At 50.3% G+C, this 10,730-nt stretch overlaps 1 gene segment (V, D, J or C); it reads right to left on the bottom strand.

Moving 5' to 3' along the window:
- Positions 1-807: 807 nt before the first annotated feature.
- LOC138806718 (immunoglobulin heavy variable 3-74-like) overlaps positions 808-10,730 on the bottom strand; it is a 134,182-nt gene continuing 124,259 nt past the window's right edge. The window contains 2 exon segments of the V gene segment in view: positions 808-836; positions 3,825-4,151. Coding sequence covers positions 808-836; positions 3,825-4,151 — 356 coding nt within the window.

The following is a 10,730-nucleotide window of genomic DNA, read 5'->3' as shown; positions in this document are numbered from 1 at the left end:
GCCCAGCGCCCCCTGCTGGTGCTGACTGAGCATGACCTCAGTGTGTGCCCAGCGCCCCCTGCTGGTGCTGAGTGCCCTGCAGGGAGGTTTGTGTCTGGCCCACACTGGATTTCCTGCACTGTGTGTCTAGCACAGTAATAGATGGCCGTGTCCTCCACTCTCAGGCTGTTCATCTGCAGGTAAAGTGTGCTCTTGCTGTTGTCTATGGAGGTGGTGAAGCGGCCCTTAACAGAGTCTGCGTAGTTGGTGCTACTACTACCATAGATGTATGAGAGCCACTCCAGGCCTTTCCCTGGAGCCTGGCGGACCCAGTTCATGCCATAGCTACTGAAGGTGAATCCGGAGGGTGCACAGGAGAGTCTCAGGGACCCCCCAGGCTGCACCAAGCCTCCCCCAGACTCCACCAGCTGCACCTCACACTGCACACCTGCAAACACAGAGAATCCTGGTCAGCAATGGTCACACACATCCACTGTTCCTCCCACTCATGTCTATTTGCACACTCAGCATCCCTTGTTCCCCATGAATCACCTTTCAACAGAGCAACAAGGAGAACCCAGTGCAGCCCCAGCTCCATGGTGGTGGTCTGTGCTCAGTCACTGGTGGAATCAGCTCACAGAGCTCAGGTCAGGGATGGGCTGATTTTCATGGGCAGAGGGACGTGCTATTTGCATGTCCTCTGCTATAAAGCAGCTCTGGGGGGAAGTCTAGACATTGGGCTCCCAGAGCAGAGGTGACTGTGCTGGAGGAGTTTGGTGACAATGGTCACCTTGGAGACATCATGACACACTGACCACGTGCTGTGGTTCACACTGAACCTGCATCTCCTTGGGAGCCTGAGGCAGAATGTGAGAACATTGAGAGCAGTGTGGGGTGCAGAGGGACACACATGTCCTCTCATTCTGAAATTGTTTTTGTATGTCTAATTGTTGCAACGTGTCCACCTGAATCCCTATTTAAATGACATTTTTTCCTTCCACTCCACAAATTATACAAAATCAATTACAGTGAAAGCAGGGTTTATACCCTGGGGGAGGGACATACAAAGCAACAAAAAATCATCTTACAAATGTGTTAGCAACAATCGCAAGAAAGATAAATCATTTGAATCTTTATCTTGGGGTTCAGTTCACCTAACATCAACTTGTCTGATAGTTTCTGTTTTTCTTAGACATATACTAGTTATTGGAAATAAGGCATAAGGTGATACTGGTGTTTCTATGGTTGGTTTATTTCCTTTAATCTAACTCTCTTTATATCTATCACAAGTGACAGTCTCTCTCCCAGTCTGTGGGTTAGTTCTATTCCGTTGTCCACACCTTTCCCATTTCCTTTATCTGTTCTTCTCTTGTTGGACCTTTACTTTAATCTCAGCCCTCCTCGGCCACGTTCTCCCTAGGATGTCCTGTGCTCCATGCTCCACTGCCCTGTCCCTAAGTTCTATCTGAGAAACATCAGAATGGCCTTTGCCATGCATCTTGCCAACTTCCTGTTAAGAACACGTAGCTATAAGCAGCTCATCTCACAACAATGTTTGGGCAGTGATGATCAGGATATATAATGTTGTCCCACAGAATTATGGTGCAGATAAAACATTCCTATTATTAGTGACCTTGTGATTGTTGTAATATCATAGCATCACACACCTTGGCATGTTCATGTAGATGATGGTAGCTAGCCTAGGCTGCTACTAGTTGTCAAAAATCTAGTAATACATTGATGTACAGGTTACATTTGATATGATAGTAAATGTGTTTCCTCATATTCTTGAATTCTGTACATCGTGAAACACATTATGTAAATTATGTCTCAGTGTTTCTGGGAGATTTGTTGGCAGTATTTTCTGTTATGCTTGGGTGGATTTGTGTTTTTCATCTCTAGCCTTCCTCAGATCTGATCTTGGAGATCATGGCAAAGTCAGTTTCCCCAATGTGTTTTTCTCCGCGCTTTGTTGAAGTGAAGTCTCCCTATGTTTAAGTAAACCTCACAGTAGAAAGCTGAACATCTGATCCAGAGAGTCAAGGATAACTACAGACACAGACATGGAGAAGTCCCTGGGAGACTGTCAGGGGATGAGCAGAAGTAGGGCAGACACAGAGGAGAGCTGGGGCAGGAAGAGCAGAGGCAGGGCCAATGCATTTGTTTACCAATTAATTATGTTAGTTATTATTATAAAGGATATACGTTAACAGGTACTGGTTATTATTCAACAGGTATATACATTGTTGAATGACTAACATCTAAGTAGACACTTTCCTTTCTTCATCTTTTTACAATGATTAGTGTTGTGCTACAAGATACCAGCTCCTCCTGATGAGTTTTCACATGCAAATGAGGACCCAAGACACCACAGTCTCCACATGGACAGAGTAATGGATGCCTCTTGGTGAGATGAATGATTTGTCTCATCATCCACAGAAACTGTCCAGGGGAAAACTTCAGAACTTGCAAGTCTTCTTCCTAAAGCCTGTAGAGTGCACAGACACGTTCTTGTTCAGGAAGTGAAGCTTGCTCTTCTCTGATCAGGATGTAATGGAGAAATAAACAAGGCCCTGTTTGAAGAGGTGAGGGGGCGTCCGGGATGCAGGGAGCTCAGTCAGATTGCTGTGAGATCACCTGGCCCAGCTCCTCGTGCCCACGATGCGCGTGCACAGTGACAGTGCTCATGACGGAGCCACAGGGACCCGGCCTCTCTCCCAAACAGGAAATTCGAAGGACTCGAGAGTCATCGTGATGGAGGAAACCCCAGGACAGACGTGGCCCAGCAATGTCAGTCTACATGCACATGGCCTGTTTTCTGTCCAGTTCAACCCAGACTCCTGGTGTCCACTTCCACGTCCCCTGGAGGACAGCAAGAGACCCTGGTCAGGGGTGACTGAGGAGTCCACCAACATTTCTTAGGGTGCCATGGGCAGAGCTCCAGGGGTATGGCCGACCCCTGTGTTTTATGATTTGGGTCCCCAGGGACATTTGGTGGTTGGACAAAGAGAAAAGGAGGCTAAGAATATGAGAATCACAGAGGAAGAAAATGAATTAATGGAAGAATTCTGAAGCCCCATGCCAGTTCTACAGGTGAGGGAGAAAGGCAGGGTTTGAGACCTGTTAAGATTCCTGAGTCAGTGAGCTGAGCTGTCTCTGTCTCTGTTTCCATTTCTCTCTGTCTCTCTCTCTCCCCTATTTTGAACTCAGGGCCTCTTTTGTTAGGCACATACCTCCCACGTTAGCCCTTCCTGCAGCTTTTCTGATTTTATTAATTATCTGGTAGAGTGTTGTGGATTGGCCTGGGGAAGGTTCCAGACAGTGATTCCACACTTGCCTCTGGTTTAGCTGGAATCACAGGAAACAGCTGCCACTTCCAGGGTATTGATTGAGATGAGGTCTTCAAAATAATTTACTCTCCTCCTCCAAAGTCTCTGGGATTACAGACACCAGTCACCATGCCAGGCTGTTTCCATCTTGTTCACAGAACAAATTCCAACTCTGTGAATCCTGGGATCTTTGTCCTGAGTCTCATGGGGTCTCCAGGGTCCCTGAGTTTCTTCAAGATCAAATACTGGTCACCACTGCAGAGCCATTTTTGCTTCCACCGTGATACTCTGTTCATTCTTAAAGTCCCAGCAGAGGACTGGAGACATCACAGAGGAGTGCGGGTCATGAACTCAGGAGAGATGCTGTCACACTGTGGCCACAGAGGCAGGGCAGACAGCAGGAGAGCAGCCCTGGGCTCTGTGTGCAGCTGCTCCTGAGCTGACCCAGCTCCAAGCTGTGCCGAGCGCCCCCTGCTGGTGCTGAGCGCCCTGCAGGGAGGTTTGTGTCTGGCCCACACTGGATTTCCTGCACTGTGTGTCTAGCACAGTAATAGACGGCCGTGTCCTCCACTCTCAGGCTGTTCATCTGCAGGTAAAGTGTGCTCTTGCTGTTGTCTCTGGAGATGGTGAAGCGGCCCTTCACAGAGTCTGGGTACCATGTGCTACCACCATCTTTATAAATTTGTGCAACCCACTCCAGCGACTTCCCTGGAGCCTGGCGGATCCAGTGCATGTAGTAATCACTGAAGGTGAATCCGGAGGCTGCACAGGAAAGTCTCAGGGACCCCCCAGGCTGCACCAAGCCTCCTCCAGACTCCACCAGCTGCACCTCACACTGCACACCTGCAAACACAGAGAATCCCGGTCAGCAATGGTCACACATGTCCACGGTTCCTCCCACTCACGTCCATTTGGACACTCAGTATCCCTTGGTCCCCATGAATAACCTTTCAACAGAGCAACAAGGAGAACCCAGCGCAGCCCCAGCTCCATGGTGGTAGTTTGTGCTCAGTCACTGGTGGAATCAGCTCACAGAGCTCAGGTCAGGGATGGGCTGGTTTTCATGGGCAGAGGGAAGTCCTATTTGCATATCCTCTGCTATAAAGCACCTCTGGGGCAGAAGTCTCATCAGGGCAGTGCACAGAGGAGATGCAGGTAGAAGACAGAGTTTTTTAGTTGAGTGGACAAACTATTAATTGGCTTCAAGAAAAACCATTGATTGAATCTGAATTTCTTTAAGAATCTTTAACTCTGCTTCTGTTATTCAAGATTGCTGAGCCATTTTCTTTTCAAAAATATTTCCCTTTTGCTTTTGTCTTGTTACTGTGTTTGTATTTGGGACGGTAAGTGGGGTCACATATAAGCTGGAACAAGGACGAACAAACACAATAGTGATACTCAGCAGACGCTGTGGAAAATGAACTGGAAATCTTATGGATGGGGACAGGAGGGAAGGATTGGGAGAGAGCAACAGAAGGGGAAATTGGTTCATACAGAACTGCACTGATTGTACCTGATTCATATAACTGTAACCGCTCTGTACATCAACTACACAAAAAACAATTTTTAAAAATTCAATAAAAAATTAAATAAAACATTTTGATCTTTAAGTCGCTCTATAAAGGTGTTGCCGTTCAGTGAGGCAGTTTATGAACACACTGAGGCTTGATCAATGTCGCCCCTTTCAAGATTCTTGCCCACCCCTCAAAACTCCTCTTCCCTCTCTCTAATTAGTGTTTAGGACATGTATGCTGACATCATTGAACAAAGCAGTTTGTGGATTCAAGGCATGTGGATCTGTGTCATTCCTTCCTCACCTTTCCCCTTTGACCCACCCTTAGCTCAATGTTCTCAATTCTGTGGCATACGCACTGTATTCTTGCCTGCATTCTCCATGTTGTCTCCTTCATCCTTCTAGCATTTGCCCCTCATCTCTCCACTCCCAGTACCCTCATTCTGGTGCTTACTTTGTTGGTCTTTGGCTTAGTCTTTGTGAAGAGCTGTACTCTTTGATCTCTCCATAGGGTCTATTGTATGTGTCTCCCAGTGAGACCTGTAACAACATCAGGAGAGGACCATTAGCATCGTTGTTCTGGGAAGCAGGGATGACCTGAGCTCTCTGCTCTTACTGCACATGGAGCACTGCTCTCATCCACGCACATTGTGAGAAACCTGTCAGCCAGGAAGGTGGCCACGCTAGACCCAGGTCCCCACCGCCACATTGTCCCCACTCCTCACTTGTCTCTGAAGAGTCTTTTCTCCAGGCCTTCACACAAACACAGCCTTGATACTGAGGAACGGCAGCCTGGCTTTTGAGTGACCCAGGACTGGAAATACCCCCGGCAGATCAATGCCGCTCATTAAAACCAAGCCTGTTGAAGGCTGCAGTGGAGGTGTTGTGTGGATGGAATGACCTTCCTCACTAATTCCTCTCTGGCAACCTGGGTGGATCTGAGTGGGAACAGCCCAGAGAGGATGACATTCCACCACAGAGGCAGCGTCTGCAGCAGGCTCTGCGGGAGGTTCTAGATCTCTTCCTGACGGCCAATCGCAGGAGCTCCCACCCACCCTGCACCTCCACAGCCCACGTGCTCCAGGAGGACCTGGCCCCAGCCGGTCCTCAGTCCCATGTGCACAGGCTCAGGACAGTGAGGTGATGCAGGTGAAATCCCAAGTGATGACTCTTTCTACACTCATCCATGTGCCCTTAGCTACAAATATCCCCTGAGCTTCCCGCCAGAGTCCATAGAGAGGAGGACAGGACAGTCCAGGGCATGCAGCCTGGGGACACCAGTGAGTTCTTCCCAGGCATGCAGGAGCCAGGGCCACAGCCTCATTGACCTCCAGGTCCCGGTACTGGGCCTGGGCTCTAGAGACTGAATACAGGCCAAGTCTGCAGGGGATTTAGTGTGAAGGACAGGTGTGGACAACACAGAGACAATTAAGAACTCATGAGTCCTTCTAGGATCAAGCAGCGACCAGATCCAGAACTGTGGCTGAGAATCCCATCCAACCTCGTCATCTACAGTGTGTGTAGAAAGGGACGGAGGCAGAGGAGCTGGTGGGGGTCACTGGGGCTCTGCAGGTAACCACAGCTCAGCGGTGCCCACGACTGCGCTCTGTGGGTCACAGAGCAGCCCCTGGCCCTGACCGATGGACCCTCACATGTCACCAGCAAGAAGAAAGTGGACAATGGGATCAAAGCCGGGCTGGATGCCTGGGCTGTGTGAGCAGAACGGTGGGCCTTGAAATCCATCAGTGACATGGAGGCCCTGGCTCTGCACAACATCCCGTGCCCTCCGACCTGAGGATAAAGACTGACCTAGCCAGGGAGTCCACTGCGTCTTTCACAAGTCTGAGAGGAAAGGACTGAGCAGGGATCTTGACCTTCCTCAGATTTGACCCCAGTGATCTCAGCAGTGTCCACCGACCGAGCATGGTGCTGTGTCTGGTCCTCTCAAGGATGCATCATCAACCACAACAGAACCACGACAATGGAGGATGGAAAAAGCTGTGTGCTGAGGGGTTGGAGAACAGCAAGAGCACAGTGGACAGCTCTGTGGGGGACGCTGCGTCCTGTGGAGAGGCCAGGCACACAGAGGAGTCAGGGCCTGAGCTCCACAGCTGCTCCTGTGACTGCCATGACCTCAGTGTGTGCCCAGTGCCCCCTGCTGGTGCTGACTGAGCATGACCTCAGTGTGTGCCCAGCGCCCCCTGCTGGTGCTGACTGAGCATGACCTCAGTGTGTGCCCAGCGCCCCCTGCTGGTGCTGACTGAGCATGACCTCAGTGTGTGCCCAGCGCCCCCTGCTGGTGCTGAGCGCCCTGCAGGGAGGTTTTTGTCTGGCCCACACTGGATTTACTGCACTGTGTGTCTGTAGCCCAGTAATAGACAGCCGTGTCCTCCACTCTCAGGCTGTTCATCTGCAGGTAAAGTGTGCTCTTGCTGTTGTCTCTGGAGATGGTGAAGCGGCCCTTCACGGAGTCTGTTTACTGTATGTTACTACTACATAAATGGATGAAATCCACTCCAGCCCCTTCCCTGGAGACTGGCGGAGCCAGTTCATCCAATAACCACTGAAGGTGAATCCGGAGGCTGCACAGGAGAGTCTCAGGGACCCCCCAGGCTGCACCAAGCCTCCCCCAGACTCCACCAGCTGCACCTCACACTGCACACATGCAAACACAGAGAATCCAGGGCAGCAATGGTCACACACATCCACTTTCCTCCCACTCAGTTCCACTCACACACCCAGTGTCCCTTCTTCTCTGGGAATTACCTTGTAAAATGGCCACAAGGAAAACCCAGGTCAGAGCCCCCTCCATGGTGGAGGTCTGTGCCCAGTGCTGATCTCAGGATGGACCCCTGGAAGTCAGGCCTGACCTGCAGAACTGCAGGTTTTCATGAGCAGAGGGAGGCTCCATTTGCATGTCCTCTTGGTATATAGCCAGCTCTGGGGTGGAATCCGAGCAAAGGCAGTGCAGAGATGACAGGAGAATCAAGAAGTGAGCAGTGACAATGATTACATGGAAGAGAACACAGACCTCATCCCACAGCAGAGGGAATGCTTTAGGAGACCTCATCTCACTGCATTTTACACAGAACAGTCAGTCATCGCTCACATTAGGTGTCATGATGTGTGCATGTGTCACATTGTTGGTGGTATGAATTTGTAATTGAAGAGTCTCTTGATTGCTAGAGAGGTGCACTGCCCCTTGAGCTGTGTGTCCAGCCGTCTTTGCTCTATTTTTATTTAGTGATTTTGGGATATGGCCATGCATTTTTCCTGGTGGTATGGGCAGTGTTCTTCTGTGCAGCTGAACGGATTGCTGTGCATGACCGTGTTTATCTCTGGGCTGACACTGTGTCTCTGTGACTGGCTCCAGTCATTCCTGCCAGTCTCCCCTACCGAGCAGGGGCAACCAACCCATCTGACCATTTTGTCACTTTTAAACTATGGAAATGCACTTACTTTATTTGATGGAAACTTGTTCAGCTTTACCACATAGAGGACTTGCTTATAACATTTCATAAGCACCACAGCACAGGGAAATCTGCTTCACCAGCAGCAGAGTCAGGAAATGGGGCATTCTTCCGGAAGCAAGTCCTTGGCTTCTGCTCTACCCCTCCTCCCACCAGCAGTGGTTGTGGGTTAAGGAAGGCTGTGTGCTTCCTACTGCAAATATGCTAAGGGGATCATTTTAGGGTGGTCGTTTTATGTTCACTTTTCATCTACTTTTTGAAGGGGTCCGGTTGTGGGGCCTGAACTCTGGGCCTGGGCTGTCCCTCAACTCTTCAGCTAAAGGCTAGCCCTCTACCACTTGAGCCACAGCGCCACTTCCGGCTGTTTTCTTTTTGCTTATGTGGTGCTGAGGAATCGAACCCAGGGCCTCATGAATGCAAGGCAAGCGCTCTACCACTGAGCCACCTTCCCAGCCCCTTTCCATCTACTTTTATTTTTGGTATTTGACTCTTTTGACTCTACGCTGTTTCTCACTTAGGGTGAAATGACTTTGTCCAGGGCTGGCCTCATGCTGTCATCTTCCTAGGATGCCCATTATATTTGAGTTTACAGCTGTGGCCCCATGCCTGGATTATTGTGAGATACGGTCTCATCAACTTCTTGTGCAGGCTGGCCTCAATCCATAGTTTGCTGGATGTTTTCCCCTGCATAGCCACCAAGTTCAGCTCAGTGGTGTCTTAGTCCATTCTTGGTGGTATAAAGGTATCCCCAATGGGGAAACCTATACAGGGTGAGGATTTGTTTCTCATAGTCTGGGGTCAAGGTGTTCAAGATCAAGCACTTTTCTGTCTGCTTTGGGCTGTTTTTCTGGTTCCTAGGTGGTCTACATGCCGTGTCCTCATGTGGCAGAAGAGACACCTGCGTCCTTCCCTTGCAGGATGGGAAGGAAAGATCAGCTCCCTTCCTCAAGGGGACAGGAGGACACTCACCATCCATGAGTCAGGCTGCTTCCCTGCAAGGGATAAATTCCAGGTCATGAATGTTGGGGAGCCAAGGCACGCACACCATAGCTTCCCACCTCGGCCTGGACTCCTTTCCCATTGTACCTTCCAGATGATTTATCCATAGCACCCACAGCAAAGCACTAGTACCCCCAGGGCTAATTTTCTTTCAGATTCCAAGGTTTTGCTATTGTCTGAATCACACAGTGTTGAGTCACAAGTTACGTGTGTTGTAAATACAAAATGAGCCTGGAATAGGGCTCACATTCCCAGAGGGATGATGGGAAAGAAAGGGTAACCATAGTTACCAACAAAATCCAACATCAACTGAGAGACATGAAGCCTGAGAGACTGAGCGATTTTTCATGACTTGAGTTCCTGCTGGGCTCACACAGTGTGGACGTGCACATAGGAGGACTCACACATATATACTGTACTGTGTACAGGTGTGCACACACAGTGTGGATGAACATACACGAGGTCTCACACATATATATTGTACTGTGTACAGGTATACGCACACAATGTGGACATGCACACACAAGGGCTCACTCATTTATATACTGTACTGGGTACAGGTGTGCACACAAAGTGTGGACTTGGATACATGAGGTCTCTCTCTCTCTGTCTCTGTCTCTGTTTCTCTCTCTTGTGTGCGCGTGCACACACACACACACACACACACACACACACACACACACACACACACAGTACTGGGCACACCTGGGCAAGGAGCCCCGTGTGTGGGGTCTGTGGGTCTGCAGCTCTCCCAGGCTGGATTTTCACTGAGCTTTGTCACCTGCACAGGTGACCTGAGCACAGGTCACTCCACAGGTCAGTTAGGCTTTGCCTCTCTGGGGCGCTGAGCCCATAGTTCTGAGGACGCTGTCCAGTGGTCTTCCTGTGCTGTCCCCATTTCTCTAGTTGTCTCTGCCTGTCCCCAGCCATCCATGAATCAGACGGTCTCCACACATCCATCTTGGATTCTATGCCCTGCAGAGAGACCATATGACACCCCGAGGCCCGAGCTCCGTACAGGGTCAGCACTGAGCCCCACGCTGCCAGGACACAGGAGTCACCCCTGGGAAGACTGAGGTGGCCACATGGGCAGGCAGGGCAGTGTGGAGGGGTCTGTCCAGGGCGTCCTGGGCTGCGCGGTGCCCGCACCATTCATGCCCCACTCTGTCCTCATCCTGAGTCCTGCATCTGTGATGGAGTGGCTGCTCCAAGGCTCCGTTCTGGTCTCAGCTCAGGGAGCTGCACTTGGCTTTCTCTTTCCATCACAGTCTCTTATCAGATCTCCTGGACCACTCCAGCGTTCATGCCGAAGCTCATCTCTCTGCTCTGTCGGGTTTTCTGTTTACTTCTTTATTTCCAGCTTGTCCTGGGCCTTGAACCTGGACCTGGACTCTTTCCCTGAGCTCCGTTTGCTCAAGGCTAGGACTCTTCCACCAGAGC

This window comes from Dipodomys merriami, unplaced genomic scaffold (genome assembly GCF_024711535.1).
Source record: "Dipodomys merriami isolate MVZ:Mamm:240054 unplaced genomic scaffold, mDipMer1.0.p SCAF_406, whole genome shotgun sequence".
Lineage (NCBI taxonomy): Eukaryota > Metazoa > Chordata > Mammalia > Rodentia > Heteromyidae > Dipodomys > Dipodomys merriami.
Note: the sequence above shows the minus strand (reverse complement) of the source record. Positions and strands in the feature narration are given on the sequence as shown.